The 20,547-nt window shown below is 42.5% G+C and overlaps 1 protein-coding gene across 1 annotated transcript in view; it reads left to right on the top strand.

The window, feature by feature from the left end:
• PRKX (protein kinase X-linked) overlaps positions 1 to 13,887 on the top strand; it is a 106,010-nt gene extending 92,123 nt beyond the window's left edge. Inside the window, exons 8-9 of the mRNA XM_045002389.1 lie at positions 7,644 to 7,793; positions 9,639 to 13,887. Of these exons, the coding sequence (XP_044858324.1) occupies positions 7,644 to 7,769 (126 nt within the window). The 3' untranslated portion in view covers positions 7,770 to 7,793; positions 9,639 to 13,887. The remainder of the gene's footprint in view (positions 1 to 7,643; positions 7,794 to 9,638) is intronic.
• The last annotated feature ends 6,660 nt before the right edge of the window (positions 13,888 to 20,547 follow it).

A 20,547-nucleotide genomic window follows, 5' to 3' on the forward strand; every position in this document is an offset into this window, starting at 1 on the left:
TTACTAAGAATCAATTATAAATGTGTAGTTTGGGGAGGAGGGAACAGGATAATAAATATAGAAAAGTAAATTGAGGCTGGGATTTTAAAAGGATCTTTAAAGGAGTTAGGCATCTATAACCCATTGAAATACAATGGGAGTTGGATGCCTAAATCTCTTAGGCCCCTTTAAAATACCCAGCCTCAATTAATTCCCTTTTCTATATTTATCATCCTGTTTCCTCTTTTCCCATAACACTTTTAAGATCCTTTTAAAATCCCAACCTAAAACTGAATCCAAGCAACTCCTTCCTCACCTTCATCCAAAAAAAAAAAAGTTGAAGGGGAGGCGAATGGATTTTGTAGTTCATTATGCCTTTAATCAAAATGCTAAGCTCTTGTCTGTGACCCTCTTAAATGAAATCCATTCATGCTGTTTCTGAAGAACCCATAAAATTAAATCTGTGGGTTGGGACTCGTGGGAGAAGGTTTCTTCATTCTGTCTTGATTCTGAGACTGGAAGTTATGGGTTTCAGCTACGTAACTTGTACACAGTAGATTCGCAGATCTGCATAATGTATTATGAAAAGCATCTCATTCTGATGCCACCTGGGAGAGGACTACTACATTTTTCCTGCCAATCTGACCAGTGGAGCTAAAAAGCCAAAGGGGAGGAGCAGTACCGAGCATCTCGGGCTGCCCATTTCCCCTCCCCGTTCCCTCTGAGCGACCCCCCCCCACACACACACTTTTCTCAGGGGGATATAGTAAAAGTCATGGACAGGTCACGGGCCGTGAATGTTTGTTTACTGCCCATGACTAGGGTTGCCAACTTTCTACTTGCACAAAACTGAACACCCTTGCCCCACCCCACCTCTAAGGCCCTGCCCATGCCCTGCCACTTCTCCGAAGCCCCACCCCCTGCTCACTCCATTCTCCCTTCCTCTGTCACTTGCTCTCCCCACCCTCACTCACTCGCTCATTTTCACCGGGCTGGGGTGCAGGAGGAGTGAGCGCTCCAGCTGGCAGTGCGGGCTCTGGGGTGGGGCATGGGATGAGGGGTTTGGGGTGCAGGAGGGAGTTCAGGGCTGGGGCGATGGAGCCGAGGGGTTCAGAGTATGGGAGTGGCTCTGGGCTGAGGCAGGAGGTTGGGGTGTAGGAGGAGGTACAGGCCCTGGGGTGCGGGGGTGGGCTCTGATGTGTGCCTGGGGATGAGGGATTTGGGATGCAGGAGAGTGCTCTGGGGTGGGACAGAGGGGTTCAGAGTGTAGGAGGGGGCTTTGTGCTGGGGCAGGGGTTTAGGTTGAAGGGGGATGTGAGGGCTCTGGCTGGGGGTGTGGGCTCTGGGGAAGAGCCTGGGATGAGGGATTGGGATGCAGGAGGGGCCTCTGGTCTGGGGCAGAGGGTTAGGATGCCGGGGTGGGAGGGCTATGCCTGAGGGTGCAGGCTCTGGGGTGGTGGAACTGAGGGGTTCAGAGTATGGGAGGGGCTCTGGGCTGAGGCAGGGGGTTGAGGTGTAGGAGGAGGTACAGGCTCTGGGGTGTGAGTGTGGGCTCTGATGTGTCACTGGGGATGACGGGTTTGGGGTGCAGGAGGGTGCTCCGGGCTGGGACTGAGGGGTTTGGAGGGTATCAGGGGTGTCAGGGCTGGGCCAGGGGGTTGGGGCTGGGAGGGGGTGAGGGGTTCAGGTTCGGTCAGGTTCCAGAAGCAGCGGCATGTCCCACTGTGACGTTGCACTCCATATGTTTTATAAAGATATGTTTATAAGTGTTGATATGATGTAACTGGAATATGCTTTACGAAAAAGGTCTCTTTTAAGGTGTCATTACAAAGCTTATAATCTACGAAGTGTGATCATCCTATTTGTATGAATGTATCATTCTTGTATCTTAAACTAGAAATATGAAATATAACTGAGGTCCTATTGTAATTATGCAAAGTGCGGGCCATCAATGGTGGTTTGGAATCTTGATGGCTCCCATTAACTAGGACAATTGGTTGTCAATGGCTGTTTACTTGTAAGTTTTCCTTACAAGCCTTCCTTGTATGCCAGCAAGTGGGTAATGAAGTCTTCAGTGACATGTGATCATGTTACCTGAAGTGGAATCCATCTTAAACCTGGTGCTTTTCCATTTAGAAGGAGGGGTGAGGACTCAGAGAGACAAAGGATTCCTGCCTTGTGCCAAAGCTATAAAAGGGGATGGAACAGAACAAAGGGGGCTGCCAGTCATGAGAAATCCCCTAGTTACTACCTGAGCTGGAACTAACAAGAATTGTACCAGGGGAAAGGATTGGGCCCAGAGTAGGAAGAAGTCTAGTCTGTAAAAGAAGCTTATTGGAACATCTCGTAGGGTGAGATTTATCTGTAATGAGTTTCTTAATGTATGAGGCTTAGACTTGTGTGTTTTGTTTTATTTTGCTTGGTAACTTACTTTGTTCTGTCATTACTTGAAACCACTTAAATCCTACTTTTTATACTTCATTAATAAACAAAAGTGATTTTATTAACACAAAGTAAGGGATTAATATTGGGAGGAGCAAACAGCTGTGTATATCTCTCTCAGTGTTATAGAGGGTGGACAATTTATGAGTTTATCCTGTAACAGCTTTATACAGAGTAAAACTGATTTATTTGGGGTTTGGATCCCATTGGGAACTGAGTGTCTGGGTGTTGGAGACAAGAGTACTTGCTGAGCTGTTTTCAGTTAGTCTGCAGCTTTGGGGGCGTGGACCAGACCTGGGTCTATGTTTTCAGCTGGCTAGCATGTCTGGCTCAACAAGGCAGGGTTCTGGCCCAAGCTGGCAAGAAAAATGGGCTCAGAGGCAAATTCAGCACATCAGGTGACAGTCCCAAGGGGGTCTCTGTGATTGAACTTGTCACACACCCCTCTGGCTCTTACACGGAGGTGTAGCCAGGTGGCTCTGCATGCTACCCTGTCTGCAGGCACCGCCCTCCACTCCCATTGGCTGCAGTTCCCAACCAATGGGAGCTGTGGGGTGGCCTTGGGGCGGGGGCAGCATGCAGAGCCACCTGGCTGCCCTTATGTGTAGGAGCCGGAGGGGGGACTTGACAGCTGCTTCCTGCCAGCTGCATGGCGCGGAGACTAGCAAGGAGCCTGCCAGCCCCACCATGCAGTGCCACCACATAGACAGTCAATAGCGCAGTCAGCAATGCTGACTGAAGCTGCCAGGATCCCTTTTTGACTGGATGTTTCAGTTGAAAATCTGACACCTGGTCACCCTGCCTGTGACCTGTCTATGACTTTACTAAAAATACCCATGACTAAAAACGTAGCCTTACTTATATGAGTACCATCGTTTTTCCCCCCCAGTTCCATATTGATCACATGATTTTGGATGTAATACTGAAATAACTAAGGAAAACCATCTATATCCCATATCTAACAGGAATAATGTTAATTTCAGAATTTTTTCATAAGTTTCCCTGAAGGAATTAATAGTAATGTTCTGATCTGTTAATGGCTTAGAGCAAATTATATGAATAAAGCTTTATATTAGGCGGTTTGATAGTCCAATGCCTTTGCAATACCAAGCAAAAGATGCAGGTTTGATTCACAATGCTAAATTTGCTCCCTAGCTAGTAGGGGATGGGAGTTGTGTGAGAGAAGGCAACATCTGTTTGCTGTACACAAACCCATCTGGCTAATGAGAGAGAGATAAAGGGAGCCCCATTCTGTACTTCAGGCCCAGAAGGAGAGTAGGCTGGTGATTATGTGCTAGATGTAAGACAGGGAAGGCTATGGAGACTGGGGATTCCCAGGCCAATATTAGAAATGCAAAAGACCTTCAGGAGAAGCTAAGAACAGATGGTTCCTCACAATATCTCCACATTTGCTTTAAAAGTTCTACTGGGATTAAATATATACTTTTATTAATAAAACATTGTAAAATCAGCATTTTATGATGTGGCTACTTTTTCTTAAAATAAAAAGTAATTTGAACTGCTGTAATTTGAACTGCTGAAAGCCTTTCTCCTGCATGGGTTTATTGCCAGACTAGAAAAAGCATAAGATATTAATGAAGTGCAGTATCTGAGTGAAACATTTTAAACTTACAAGCAATCAGTTTAATAGGTTTGAGGTGTTTTCTAAGCCAAAATATACAAATCTCTCTTGAGGAGTGGTTGGAAAGAGACACATTTGTTGCCAGCAAAAGGACCTGCTGATGTCATGGCAAGGACATATTAAAAATAGATTAATATTTAATGTGACCAAATCACTTCTTAATACTCAGCAGGAAAAAGTCATATTATATTTAACTCTCTGAAATTTTAGTCACTAAGCAATTAGTCAAAGCTTCCAAGAATGTTCTGTTACAATCTAATCTCTTTACTGTATTACTAAGGTGCCCTTCACCATAGTATACAAGCACTGTGCAACAATTGAGACGCCTTGAGCATGCCTACAAATGATTATAAAATCATCTCCCCTCTTTCCTAATTATTTTAAGAGGGGTGCGGGAGAGTATTTATTTGTTTTTATCCTTACTACTTACTTTACCTCGTCCTTTCTTTCATGATGTTTATTCATTTCTTCTTGTTTCCTGCTTTTCCTTCCCTGTTACCCCATTAATGTTAAGGAAATACCACCACAGGAGCAAGGCATTTTGCCATATGTAATAATTGGCCCTACTTTATTTATGGATATTACCCGGTATAGAGTCAGTGCTAAGATGCCCATTGACCCTTAGAGAGAGTTAAAAGATATGACTATTGATGGTGATCAAATCTCTAGGAGAAAACAGATGAGTTAAGGATGGAGCTTCAGCCTTTATGTAATCTTTGTGTTCTTTTGGGTTTAATTCAGAGTCTGCATTATTCCAGAGCATTTTTCTTAGCTCTGCTCATCCTTCTATCAAAAATTAAATCACAGAAATTTTATTCTGTTAATAGAGCCATCATATCTGAAAATATGAATGCCCCCTCTAAAATCATTCAAAGTACTGCTGTCAGGAACCTCTTCCTGTCTCATTGCAAAGACCACATCAGCCCTCTTCCACTCTCATGTCTGTCGCTTTGTCCTAGACCAGGGGTCAGCAACCTTTAAGAAGTGGTGTGCCGAGTCTTCATTTATTCACTCTAATTTAAGGTTTCGTGTGATGGTAATACATTTTAATGTTTTTTAGAAGGTCTCTCTCTATAAGTCTACATATTGTATAAATAAACTATTGTTGTATTGTAAAATAAACAAGGTTTTCAAAATGTTTAAGAAGCTTCATTTAAAATTAAATTAAAATGTTGATCTTACGCTGCCGGCCTGCTCAGCCCACTGCTGGTCTGGGGTTCTGTTCACCTCGGCCAGCAGTGGGCTGAGCAGGGCCTGCAGCTGGGACCCCGGCTGGCAAGGGTCCAGCAGCCAGAACCCCAGACTGGCAGCAGGCTGTGCGGGGTTGGTGGCCGGGACCCCAGACCAGCAGTGGGCTGAGCGGCTCAGCCCACTACTACTCAGGGGTTCCATCCATTGGCTCCTGCCAGCTGGGATCCCGGCTGCCGGATCCACTCACCCCACTGGCGGTCTGGGGTCACAACCCTGCCTACATACAGTGGGTACCTACCTTCTCCCTGGTTCTGGTCCATTCTCTTCCTCTCTGTGCACTGAGCTGAGGATGGGAGTGCACTGAGCACAGGGCTGGGGGTGAAGGGTCTGGCCAGGAGCTAGAATGAGTGAGGGGGGGATCAGGGTTGGGGCAGGAGGTTTGGGTGTGGGGCACTTACCTGGGCTTCTCCCATTTGATGTGAGGGGTGCAGGTGGGAATGGGGTGGTGGTGCAGGAGCTTCCATTTGGTGCTCAGGGTGGGAGTGGGGATGGGGGGTGCATGGGGTCGGGGGGCTTCGATTTGAGGGGGGTGCAAGAGTCAGGGCTGGGGGCATGTGAGGGGGGTGCAGGTGTAAGGGCAGATGGGGAGCCAGGGTATGTGTGGGGGTGCCAGTCAGGGCTGGGGTTGTGGGGAGCGGGGTGAAGGAGTCAAGCAGAGGGCTGGGTGTATGAGGGAGGTAAGGGTTCAGGGCAGAGGCCTGGGGGGGGGTGCGGGGCTCAGGGCAGAGGGCTGGGTGTATGGGGGGGGTCAGGGCTCAGGGCAGAGGGCTGGGTGACTGCCCAACACCCCACCCCCGGACCCCACCCCCTATCTGCACCCCAGGACCCCACCCCCATCTAAGCCTCCCTCCTCCTTGTCTTCTGACTGTCCCGACCCTTATCCACACCCCTGCCCTCAGACAGATCCCTGGGACTCTTATGCCTATCCAACCACTCTCCGCCCCCTGACAGGACCCCCAGAACTCCCGACCCATATAACCCCCCCTGCTCCCTGTCTGTCCCAACCCCTCTCCACACCCCTGCCTCCTGACAGGCCCCCCCACCCAGAACTCCCAACTCATCCAACCCCCCCCAGCTCTTTGTCCCCTGACCACCCCCTCCAGAGACCCCCCTCCCCAACTGCCCTCCCCCAGGACCCTCCTGGCTCCCTGTCCCCTGACTACCCTGACCCCTATCCGCCCCCTGACAGACCCCGAGACTCTCATGCCCCATCCAACCCCCCCCTGCTCCCTGACTGCCCCTCCAGAGCCCCCCTGCCCCTAACCACCCCGCCCGGGATCCCACCCCCATCCAACCCACCCTGCCCTCTGTCCCCTGACTACCCCCACCCCTTATCCAACTCCCCAAGTCCCAGATCCCTTACTATGAGGCTCTAAGCAGAGCCAGATACGCTGCCCACCGGGAGCCCCACCCCTCAGAGCACTGCGTGCACGGCGGCAGGGCTCCAGGGGAGGGGGGAAGGCGGGCGAGGGGCCAGCGGCTTGCTGTGCTCGGCTGGGCGCTCTGGCCCAGGAGCGTGGACCCCACGGCTTGCTGCGCCAGGAGAGTGGGCCATTTGCCCACCCATGCGCACGCCTATGCTTCTGCTCCCTGCCCCCACAGAGGTAGTGGAGCGCAGAGGAGAGCAGACCAGCCTGAGCAGGATTTTTAATGGCACACTGGAGTCCCGGCAGGCAGCAGCATGCCATTAAAAATCGGCTTGCGTGCCCTCTTTGGCATGCATGCCATAGGTTGCCGACCCCTATCCTAGACAAACTCCTGGTCTTCATCTTTAAGGTCCTTCAGCATTGAGCCCGGACCTATTAGGCCTACTAGGTTGTTGAGCCATTGATTCCTGCCTTCTTTCTACCAGTGATAGCACCCTAGAGCACTTGCTTCTCCCTCAGCCACTCCCATCCCAACTCTTCATGAATGGGAGAATCCATAAATCTTACCCTTCATTTCTCTACTCACAAATCACTTCTTCCATAATGCATTGAGTAAATTGCACCCTGATAATAGTATGCAGGTGGCAGTTGTAAATCGTGCCCCTGACTATGTAATTTTTAGCCAATCTTATTTTTGTTATCCTGTTCCCCTCATTACCCCCCATCCCTCTCCCATCCGCATTTTTCTCTCTTCCTCCTGTTGTCTGGTATTTTAGACTGCAAGCTCTTTGAGCAGGGACTGTCACTTACTGTTTATACAACGTTTACAATGTGGGCACCAACCTGATTGGCCTCTAGGCACTACTACAGTATGTGGTCAAAAAGATGACTAATAATTAATTGAGATAATTATTGTGGTATGAAACATCTATTTCATTTTTGTGTTGTTTATTTCTCGTCAGCCTCCTATAGTGCCGAAGGTATCCAATGATGGAGATACATCTAATTTTGAAGCTTATCCTGAAGATGACTGGAACAAAACCCCTCCTGTAGCCCCTAAAGATCTAGAAATTTTCCAGAACTTCTGAGGGCGGACAACCAAATTCGGCAAGGTATTTGGCCTTCATCTTTGTCAGCAGTAACCTTAGTAAAATAGCAGCATGTACTATGTATGTTGAAATTCAGTAGGAAATGTCGGTTTGTACAACAGCCTTATGCAGAAGAAAAAGTGCTACCAGATTTGCCCGTTACTTTGGGGTATGCTCATTTATTAGCGTTACTCTTCTGGGGTGGGGTTCGTAATTGTATTAATGTACTGTTTGTGTCACTTGTTCTCATATGGAGCTCTGCTTCTGCAAGTTCCCTCCCAATGGAGCTATCTTGCAGGACCTATTTTCACCAGGGCTGCCTTCTTCCAGCCCCAGAATCAGACCAACACACACACATGTGTCTGAGATTACTGGGTTATCAGAACTCCCAAGCTGACCCCTTATATGTCCCTGGACTCAGCAGACTGGGTTGAGCAGCACTTTCAAGCTGCCACCCTCATATGTCCCAGGTTCAGCACATGCCTATCCCCACTTTCATGTTGCAATTGTTCTGGTAGTAACCCACTTGATGCAAGGATCTTTAGCTTAGGTACGAGGAGCGTTGCTGCAGAGCGAATAAGGGAGCCAAAAAACACCCGCTGGGGGGGCAGAGAGAAGCAGCCAGCTTAACTATGAAAGTTATGTATTGCCATGTAATAACCATACAAACAAAATAGTTATAATATTAAATTTAATCTAAATCAGGTTTAAAAAACTATAACTGATCACACAAGTCAGCGTCAGAAGGCTATACCTAGAGAGAGAGAGAGAAGGAGAGTGAGCTGGGTTCTCACCACCATGTGAAGCTTGAATCAATCGGGGGTCCAAGGTGGTGATGGTAGCTGAGGGTCTGGAGTGCTGGAGACAGGCAGAGCCCCCATCATGATCAGTCAGGAGAAGATGAAATCCCAGTGGAACTGATGCAGATTTTCGATCCAAGCATCAGAGCACTTACTTGAGCATGGGTGGGATTTTTGTAGGGACAGAACAATGGTTCAAGGGAGAACACTAGATTTTATTTATGGGTAAACTGATGGCTCATGGGAGTATACCAAAATTGTATTATTCAGGCTAGACAATAGAAACTGATCATTCCTGGCCGTAGGCAGTGTTCCTTCAAGGGAGCTCACAATGCAGTTAGGAAGCTTCAGTATTTTGGATACCAATAAAGGATTTATTACTAGAATTGGTCTGATAACTACTGAGCTGGGTGTGTGCAGGCGTGGGTTCATTAGCATCTGGAGCAGAGCTCCCCCATGATGCAGTGCTTCTCAGTTTTTCTGGTCCCAGGGTTCAGTGCAGTTCTTGTCTTGGAATCTCTGTTCTCCATTCAGTCTGTGAATGGGGATGCCTGCCTGTCCCATCCTTGATGCAAATGAGGCGAGGGGAGTTTCCTTTATCCTGTGACCCTTATCCCAGGGGTTTAGGTGTGTCTTCCACTGCCTTTTCATTGCTTTTTGTAAGTCTTTCTTCTGATCAGCTTTGGTTCAAGCAGAGGCTGGAGGGGGGAGGTCTTTCGTGAGTCAGACAGGCTGTATACTGTGCCCTGATTCCCCAAGAACACAGAGCTGACAGGTAACAGCTTCTGATTATTTAATCACATCACTATAAAATTTACCTTGCTCTTTTTAAGATTTGGTTAGGGTGAGAAAAATGGAGAAGGGTAAGGAGAATTGCTGTTAAAGAATAGCTGAACCAATGTATAGTAAATATATAAATAATAAGTAGCATAGTAGATGAAGAGATACTAGATAAGTTTACAGATGAGGTGGTGCAAGTATTTGTATGTCCCTATTTTCACAGCATTGTAATCTTAACTATACTAGTCTGGAACTTGGCATTCTTTTAAACTTTTTTTTTTTCTTTTAGTTTTATGTTGGAAACTGGAAGAAGATTGAAGTGGTATTCACAAGTTTGCAAAGAAGAACTGAGTACATACATGAAGACGTTCTTTGACATGTAGGAGAGTGTTATCACATTCATATGTGCACATTAATAGATAAATATTTAAACAATTGGCAGGCAAGTGAGACTCCTTTTAACTGTATGGAATTGGCATTAGTTTAGCAAATTATGATACTGAAAGTCTACTCTGAAGTAGACTCATGAAAAATTCTATCTTGTTTTTTAACTTGTTTTAGTGTTAGTTTCCTGCTATGCCCAGATCCTTTTTGCATAGTTAATGCATAGACTTAATTTTATAAGTTTATACTAAACTTGTGTAATTAAAAGCACAAATTAGTATATATGTATATAATGAATACATACAACTAAAGCACAGGAACTGTGCAAAGATGTAAATTTTTGTACTTTGCAGAGTCTGATTTTTATTTTTCAAATAATGTTTTTCAAGAAGTTCTCTGGGGGAAAATCACAAAAGGATAAATGAGTTTTTCATCATCTTATATGCATTTTATAATTCTTTGTAAAAAATAAAAATAATTAAGTTTAAAAATTTGTACCTAAAACTTCCAGTGCTTCACATTTGCAACCATAATACTTGAAAGCAGAAAGAAAAAGGACATGTTTTGTTGTTCATTTAAAAACCATCTTAACGCCTTCATAAGTAACTTTGGTTAAAACAATGCACTGTTTTTACATATATATGATATGATATTTGGTGACTACACACTGTGTATAGTGAGTTTCCCTTATATGTGAAATCACTGTAGGGCATATAAAGCAGTGCATACTGCTAATAAGGGGCTGGGGATAGATCCGTTGTTGCTCTCACTGTGTTCTACTTTATCCAAATTCTGATATTTAAGTAGGAGAAATGAGTTACTCAAAGAAAATATGAAAAACATGTAATCTAAAAGATATGAACAGTAGTAGAAACAGTGGAATGTGTTAGTGAAGACTACTCAGTCCTCCCTAACAACAAATCTGGATTTTAAAAAAACAACCAAAAGCTATTAAACATTATTATTGTTCGGTTATGCTGCAAAATATGGAATTATCTTTGAATATTTTCCCTAAAAATCATAGAATTAAATAACTTTGTGGAAATGATCTGTACAATAGCTCCATTTTTTTTTAAACTTCCTGGCTCTCCCTAGCAGCTTTTTTTTCCCCCAAGTTGAGTACTAGCAGTGTCAAGCATACTTTGATTATAGTTAAAATTCTTTTTGTTATTGACCTAAGTAGGAACTGTTGGGTGCTCAGTACTTTTGAAAATCAGACAGGTGCCTAAATATGGGTTTAGATGCCTAACTTTGTGCTCCTATATTTGAAAATCCAGGGCTAAACTTATTAGGGTCTTGTCCTATAGGTCCTCACCATTAGGAGTTTAACACGTACAGGATTGGGCTTCAGGTTTAAACCTAATCTGTTTTTCATCTACTCTGATCAGTTTTCTAGGTGGACTACATCAGTTTATAAGCACTGTATTTTAGGAATATTTGCAATAATGCTCCATTTTAAGTAACACCAAATACTAACAGGTGTTGTGTGTGTATACACATACACGCAGAGGTAGATTTAGCTATAATTTAAGAATATTTGATTTCATGTTTCACACTGTGATATTTGCGCTAACATAAGGAATTGATTTTGAAGTATCAAGGTTTAAAAACAAAACAAAACAAAAAATACATGCTTCCGATGATTGTGTTGTAGATAAATTTGTAGTTAGGCCAAAAGTATTTTTTTAAAAGGCACATTTGTGCACTGGAGTCTTACTACTTATACTGATGGCTCTAAGTAGAGTTTAAGAATACCAAAACAGATGATTTGGACACTTCTCCACAGATCTCTGCACCTCAATTGTAACCTGCAGTGCCCTAGGTATTGTTGAAATCTAGGCCTAAGTTGGGTAATTGTTCTGAACTGCATGCTGAATGCAATATAGTATGTGATATTCAAATAGTCACTTGGCTCATAACCCAAGCTAGTAAAATAATTCTGCTTCTGACTTCAGTTAAATTTCAGCCAGGAGTCTCTAGCAGTAAAAAGCTGCTGACATCTGTACCCACCTAGTTCTCATCCGTGCACAAGTGCACTGAGCTGACAGATACATGTTCATCATTTTGTAGAATTAATCATATGTCAAACTCCAATTTCTGCTTTATATTGATGGATATATCCCTGGACCTATACACAATACAGGAGTGTGACTGATTACATAAGTGTCTTGCGGAAAGGCAGACAGTGTTTATCTGGTAGTAAACTGAGACACCAAAGGGGAAATTCTGTGTCGCTGTTGACATCTTGATAACTTTATGCAAGTGCCACATGTCGCTGGTTATTAATAGGCCCCAAGTGCCACTCCCATTAAATACTGTGTAGAAACTGGTAATAAATAAAAATAAGACACAGAACTGGCATAAGGAACAGTCATTTTACTTAGTAAAAATATATCAATCTCTGTAAAATGTTTGATCTGGCATGTATTTATATGCAGGGACATAACTTTATCTTGCTGATTTGATAGAATAATTAAGTACACAGCACACAGAGCTTGTATCTTCAAAAGAGTGCAGTTCTTTCTAATGTGTAAGTTTACAGTATTTCATGGAGAACTACAAAACCCGTTTCTTATTACAAAATGTACATATTGCAATGAGTGTGCTGAATTTCAATAACTCAGTTTGCAGATTTAAAAAACTGAACTGCCTAAGGCCTCATTTACATCTTCAAAGCCAGAAGAGGGGAATACATTTGAACACATATATCACAGTGGTGGTAATTGATCTTGAATGTTTTCACACCAGGGGTTAGATTTTTGTCCGTGAAATTTATCCATTGTTGGCAATGGATGCACTGAAACTCTTTGTGCCAGAGAGTAGAGAAATCTTATCAGGCAGGTAAACTAAGTTGATAGATTGACTTTACAATCTTTCTGGAATTGTGTGTGCATATATAGCTCAACTGCTGAGCTCTAATTATTACAGACTAATAATCTCTTTTTGTGCTTTCTAGTATAAAACTTATTTCACATTTTGGTAACTTACGATTATTAACCATAGACCAATTTCATAACATTATTTAAATGAAAACTGTTTTGTAATTATGAGCAGTTATTTCCTATACAATATAGAATTTAAGAGGCACCACTGCCTACACATTTTATTTATTTGCATAGCTGGGTCAGTTTCATTTTAACTCTTTGCTGATCGGGATTTCACACCACACTGTTGCAAATATATATCAGTGCTTAACCAGGAGTTCTCAGAAACACTGCATGAAGGACTCTGATTTCTTCAGTAATTTAAAACATTTTTTCATTTATTATTTGACTCAAGTGTTATTCTCTAAAGTTCTTTTTATAATGGTTGCTTTTGCATATAAACTAGTGCTGTTTTCCCACAACAGTCTATAAGACCTTTATATTTCTTCAGCTTCAATGAACAAGAACCTTACAAAAGAAACATTAAAATTGTCTTTATTTTTGTGTTCATATATTTGTTTTTAAACTGCCCAATATGAGCTTTTAAGTGAATGAACTTGCATTGTAAACTAAATTGCCTTGTAACCAAATGATTAAAATGCTTCATGATTTAGATGGAGAACATGCTGTAGATTTTCCTGTAAATTAGCTTAATTGATTAATACTTGTGCTACTGAGCTTTAACTAATGTGATCTTCCACTGTAGAAAAGTCATTGTTAATTGATCAAAATATAGGTACTAAACTATGTTTAAATGGATGAACAGGGATTTTGTAAGCAATTAAAATATGCCTACTATTCAGCCCATCTGCTTGTGATGCAGTGCTTCCTATGCTATACAATTATTTTTCAGCTTTCAAGAACTGTAGCATGATTCCTTTTGTACTGTACTGTGTACAGACATTTCCATGTATTGCACTTTTCTATGGCAAACCTAACTGCTTGATAAATATTTGGATAGTAAGTAGTGGTAGTTGCAGCAGGCATCAGTGTACTACTTAACCAATTTGAACTGCTAGACTTCCAAGGTTAACTTAGACAAATGTTACATGTTGTTGGTTGCTTGTCCTAAATCCAATGTATAAGTACTGTTCAAAGTCATAAGTCAGCCCTCATTGCACAATTAAAATCACTGTGATATGTACATAAACTTTAGTAAAATTTTACTGCTGTTTAATTTATGTAATATCCGTCAACTCTGGATTTGTTTAATAAACCTTTCTATCTTTATAAGTGTCTAAAATCTAGTTTGCTTCAATTTATATTGGGAAGAGGGTATAACTTTTGCACCAGCTTTCAAAATGAAAATGCTTAATTGTTTTGTTTTTGTTTTTTTAACTGTCCTTTTTTAAAGCAGAAGTCGAGATTTCTCTGCACAAGACTCAGGTAGGGAAGGATATTTCAGTAGCCACTGGCATGAAGAGTTAACAGGAAATATTGGAGAACAAAAATGTTCTGATTCCTGTTTGGTCAGGGATATCTTCAATAGTAAAAAACATAGTCTGCAAAGTTCTCATTAAACTGATCTAGTTCAGTGTGTTCATGATTTAATGCTCTATAGCTTTCCCAAGTTCATTCCATGCTGTTTTTAATTTAATCAAGTGTGAAAACACATGTACTGAATCAAGTACTTTTAACTAAATATTCCTGTGTTCAGGAGCCTCCAAAAAATACATACTGTTTTACAGATGTTCATGTAGGTGTGGTATCAAACTGCTTCTCTGTGGTTGTGATGACTTCCTGCTAGAGTAGACTACAGTTCTTTAGTGTTGCATTGATCATAATATACAATGGCAGGGGAAATCCAAATTAAAATTCTGTTTTAGAATGGTCTCCTAGCAAGTCACTTAAAACTGAACCAACCAAAATACTTTTAGATCAGCCACTTGGAAATTCTATCCCTCTTTGCCACAGAGTTCTGTTGTGATGCTCAACAAGTCACTTAACCAAAAATGTCACAGGTGGTCACTAAATTGTGTTCCTCATTTTCTGGGTGCCCAACTTAGGACACCTAGAAATCTGATTTCCACAATGATGAGCACTCACAGCTGCACTTGAACTCAATAAGGGCTGTGCTCTAAAGAAATAATATGCTGTATAATGGTAAGTATTCTGAAAAATCAGGTTGTAGATATCTCAAATTGAGTATCAAAAATAAGTGGATACTTAGAAGAGAACATAAGAACAGCCATACTGGGTCAGACTAAAGGTCCACCTAGACCAGTATCCTGTCTTCCGACAGTGGCCAATGCCAGGTGCCCCAGAGGGAATGAACAGAACAGGTAATCATCAAGTGATCCATTCCCTGTTGCTCATTCCCAGCTGGCAAACAGAGGTTAGGGAAAGCATACCTGCCCATCTTGGCTAATAGCCATTGATAGACCTATCCTCCAAGAATTTATCTAGTTCTTTTTTGAACTCTGTTATAGTCTTGGCCTTCACAACATCCTCTGACAAAGAGTTCCACAAGTTGATTCTGCATTGTGTGAACACTTCCTTTTTTGTTAAACCTGCTGCCTATTAATTTCATTTGGTGGCCCCTAGTACTTGTTATGAGAAGGAGTAAATATCATTCCTTATTTACTTCTCCACGCTATTCATGATTTTAGACCTCAATCATATCCTCCCCCTAGTCATCTCTTTTCCAAGCTGAAAAGTCCCAGTCCTATTAATCTCTCCTCGTATGGCAGCTGTTCCATTCCTCTAATAATTTTTGTTGCCCTTTTCTGAACCTTTTCCAATTCCAATACATCTTTTTTGAGATGGGGCAACCACATCTACACGCAGTATTCAAGATGTGGGTATACCACAGATTTCTATAGAGGCAATATGATGATTTCTGTCTTATCTAGCCCTTTCTTAATGATGCCTAACATTCTATTTGCTTTTTTGACTGCCACTGCACATTGAGTGGATGTTTTCAGAAAACTATTCACAATGATGCCAAGATCTTTCTTGAGTGGTAACAGCTAATTTAGACGCCATCATTTTATATGTGTAGTTGGGATTATGTTTTCCAGTGTGCATTACTTTGCATCCATCAACATTGAATTTCATCTGCCATTCTGTTGCCCGGTCACCTAGTTTTGAGAGATCCTTTTGTAGCTCTTCGCAGTCTGCTTGGGACTTAACTATCTTGAAAAGTTTTGTATCATCCACAAATTTTGCCACATCACTGTTTATTCAAAAATGATCTGGAAAAATGTTGAATAGGACTGGTCTCAGTACAGACCCCTGGGGGACACCCCTATTTACCTCTCTCCATTCTGAACACTGACCATTTATTGCTACCATTTGTTTCCTATCTTTTAACCAGTTACCAATCCATGAGAGAACCTTCCCTCTTATCCCATGACAGCTTGCTTTGCATAAGAGCCTTTGGTGAGGGACTTTGTCACAGGCTTTCTGAAAATCTAAGTACACTATATCCATTGGATCCCCCTTGTCCACGTGCTTGTTGACCCCCTCAAAGAATTCTTGTAGATGGGTGAGGCATGATTTCTCTTTACAAAAACCATGTTGATTCTTCCCCAACAAATTATGTTCATCTATGTGTCTGGCAATTTTGTTTTCTTTAAGAAAGGGGAAAGCCTGTCAGTTTGACATCTGTAGTATACAAGGTCTTGGAAAAAATTTTGAAGGAAAACGTAGTCAAGGACATTGAGGTCAATGATAATTGGGACAAAATATAACATGGTTTTACACAAGGCAGATCGTGCCAAACCAACCTGATCTCCTTTGAGAAGGTAACGGATTTCTTAGACAGAGGAAATGCATGGATCTAATTTACCTTGATTTCAGTAAGGCGTTTGATACAGTTCCACATGGGGAGTTATTGGCTAAATTGGAAAAGATGGGGATCAATATGAAAACTGGAAAGGTGGATAAGGAACTGGTTAAAGGGGAGACTACAACGGGTCATACTGAAAGGTGAATTGTCAGGCTGGAGGGAGGTTACTAGTGGAGTTCCTCAGGGATCAGTTTTGGGACCAATCTGATTTAATCTTTTTATTACTGACCTTGGCACAAAAAGTGGGAATGTGCTAATAAACTTTGCGGATGACACAAAGCTGGGAGGTATTGCTAACACAGAGAAGGACCGGGATATCATACAGGAAGATCTGGATGACCTTGTAAACTGGAGTAATAGTAATAGGATGAAATTTAATAGTGAAAAGTGCAAGGTCATGCATTTAGGGATTAATAACAAGAACTATTGTTATAAGCTGGGGAGGCATCAGTTGGAAGTAACAGAGGAGGAGAAGGACCTCGAAGTATTGGTTCATCACAGGATGACTGAGTCGCCAATGTAATATGGCTGTGAAAAAAGATAATGCGGTCTTGGGATGCATCAGGTGAGAGAAGGCGGTTTTAGTACCGTTATACAAGGCACTGGTGAGACCGCATCTGGAATATTGTGTGCAGTTCTGGTCTCCAATGTTTAAGAAGGATGAATTCAAACTGGAGCAGGTTCAGAGACGGGCTACTAGGATGATCCGAGGAATGGAAAACCTGTCATATGAAAGGAAACTCAAAGAGCTTGGCTTGTTTAGCCTAACCAAAAGAAGGCTGAGGGGAGATATGACTGCTCTCTATAAATATATCAGAGGGATAAATACCAGGGAGGGAGAGGAATTATTTAAGCTCAGTACCACTGTGGACACAAGAACAAATGGATATAAACTGGCTATCAAGAAGTTTAGACTTGAAATTAGATGAAGGTTTCTAACCATCAGAGGAGTGAAGTTCTGGAACAGCCTTCCAAGCGGAGTAGGGGGGGGCAAAAGACATATCTGGATCCAAGACTAAGCTTGATAAATTTATGGAGGGGATGGTATAATGGGCAATTATTTTGGCAATTAATTCGTCTTTGACTACTAGCAGTAAATATGCCCAATGGCTTGTGATGGGGTGGGATCTGAGTTACTACAGATAATTCTTTCCTGGGTGTCTGGCTGGTGAGTCTTGCCCACATGCTCAGGGTTTAGCTGATCGCCATATTTGGGGTTGGGATGGAATTTTCCTCTAGGGCTGAAGCCCTGGGGGGGGTTCGCTTTCCTCTGCAGCGTGGGGCACAGGTCACTTGCTGGAAGGTTCTCTGCACCTTGAAGTCTTTAAACCATGATTTAAGGACTTCAATGGCTCAGACGCACGTTTGATACAGGAGTGGGTGGGTGAGATTCTGTGGCCTGCATTGTGCAGAAGGTCAGATTAGATGATCATAATGGTCCCTTCTCACCTTAAAGTCTATGATTCTATAGTTTCAACCAGTTTGCTTGGTACTGAAGTCAGGCTTGCCTGGCCTGTAATTGCCAGGATCACCTCTAGAGCACTTTTTAAAAATTGGCATCACATTAGCTATCCTCCAGTCATTTGGCACAGAAGCTGATTTAAATGATAGGTTACAGACTACAGTTAGTAGTAGATCTGCAATTTCTCATTTGAGTTCCTTCAGAACTCTTGGGTGAATACTGTTGTCAGATGCTACCGGTGGGGTGCTCTGCTCTGTTCAATGTTGATATCAATCAGCTGCGTGCGTGTTCCCTCTGTGTGCTGTCCCAGCTCTGTGCAGGTAGCTGACACAGCAGATCCTGAGAGAACCCCCAATGACCACAGACTCTAGTAAGGTACGAAGGCACTTCGGCCAGGTTTATTGTCAAACGAAGCACAATGATAGTTCCCTCTAGACTTTACAGGACATACTACGAGTATGTGCCCCCGGCAATGGACTCAGCTCAGTCAGCGGCGGGACTTTCCACTGCCCCCTAAGCTGGACAAAGACACTGCCCCAGGGATGCATTCTTATACACCCGTACAAACAAGTTGCACATCACTTCTGACGTATTGAGGTGCAACCTCTCTATGTAGTAAGGTGCTGCCTCTCACCTTGTACATGTTGGTTCGAACAAAACAACTCTATCCATCATATTACTCTTTTGGCCCTGTCATTGGGATGGGTCAGCTTGTTCCTTGTTATCTGTGGGACGTGTACGAGTATGCGAATGTTCCGATATCTGGTGTCCAGTACCTTTTAGGTATGTCTCTTTTTGCAGCATCAGCCCTTTCTTTGTCAGCTTCTGTGAGCAGGGCCTGCCTCTGGCTCACAGCTTAACTTTGCTTTATGTTAGCAAAGTCTTGACCATTACTTTAGTTCAGGTCTTAGGCCTCATACCAGGCCTCTGATATCAAGGTTTATATCTCAGGACCTCCTCTTACTACAAATACCATCTGGTCTTGGTGTCTTGTTAATGTTTATTTTATCAATTTGTTCCAAAACCACCTCTAATGACAGCTCAAATCTGGGACAGTTCCTCAGATTTGTCACCTAAAAAGAATGGCTCAGGTTTGAGAATCTCCCTCACATCCTCCGCCGTGAAGACTGATGCAAAGAATTGATCGGGTTTCTCTGCAATGGCCTTATCGTCCTTGAGTGTTCCTATAGCATCTTGATTGCCCAGTGACCCCACTAGTTGGGATTTAGCAGGCTGCCTGCTTCTGATGCACTTAAAAAAAATGCTATTACTTTTTGAGTCTTTGGCTAGCTGTTCTTCAAATTCTTTTTGGTCTTTCTAATTATATTTTTACACTTAATTTGCCAGTGTTTATGCTCCTTTCTATTTTCCTCATTTCCACTTTTTAAAGGATGCTTTTTTGCCTCTCACGGCTTCTTTTACTTTGTTGTTTAGCCCTAGTGGCACTTTTTTGGTGCTTTTACTATGTTTTTTTAATTTGTGGTATACATTTGAGTTGAGCCTCTATTATGATGTCTTTAAAAAGTTTCCATGCAGCTTGCAGGGATTTCACTTTTGGCATGTAACTTTTAATTTGTTTCACTAACTTACTCATTTTTGTGTAGTCTCCCTTTCTGAAATTAAATGCTACAGTCTTTGGCTGCTGTGATGTTTTCCCTACCACAGGGATGTTAAATTTAATTATATTATGGTCACTGTTACCAAGCAGTCCAGTTATATTCAGTTCTTGGACCAGATCCTGTGCTCCACTTAGGACTAAATCAAGAATTGCCTCTCCTCTGGTGGGTTCCAGGACTAGCTGCTCCAAGAAGGAGTCGTTTAAGGTGTCAAGACATTTTCTCTCTGCATCACTTCCTGAGGTGACATGTACCCAGTCAATATGGGGATAGTTGAAATCCCCCATTATTATTGAGTTTTTTATTTTAATAGCCTCTCTAATATCCCTGATCATTTCACAGCCACTATCACCATCCTTGTCAGGTGGTTGGTAATATACCCCTACTGCTGTATTCTTATTATCAGAGCATGGATTACTATCCATAGAGATTATATGATGCAGTTTGTTTCATTTAAGATTTGTACCCTGGTATTACTGTGTCCCATTGATTATCCTCATTCCACCAAGTTTCTATGATGCCTGTTATATCAATAGCCTCATTTAATATGAGGCACTCTAGTTCACTTGTATTATTTAGACATCTAGCAGTGGTATATAAGCACTTTAAAAACTTTAAAGCTGTCTGCCATTACATGATGTAATTGAATGGACTGTTTTCATTTGACTGTTTCTCATCAGATCCTACTTGTATTTTATCATCTTCCATCCTCTCCTCCTTACTAGGGCATAGAGAAGCTCTGTTAATAGATCCTCCTCTAAGGGGTATCTCTGTCTGACCCACATGCTACTCTGCACCTGTCAGCTTTCCCTTTTACTTTTGACATAAGATACCTATGCCTCATTTCCTCATCTGTAAAATGGGAATAATACCATCCCTTTGTTTCACACAGGTGTTGTGAAAATTACTCATTTCTTATGAAGTACTAAGTTGCTGCAGGGATGAGCGCCCTAGAAAAGAAGATGAGGAAATTAATTCTCTCTTCGGAGCAGGGTTTGAATAGTACACAGTAAATAAGGCCT

The sequence above is a fragment of the Mauremys mutica genome, chromosome 1 (assembly GCF_020497125.1).
Source record: "Mauremys mutica isolate MM-2020 ecotype Southern chromosome 1, ASM2049712v1, whole genome shotgun sequence".
Taxonomy (NCBI): Eukaryota; Metazoa; Chordata; order Testudines; family Geoemydidae; genus Mauremys; species Mauremys mutica.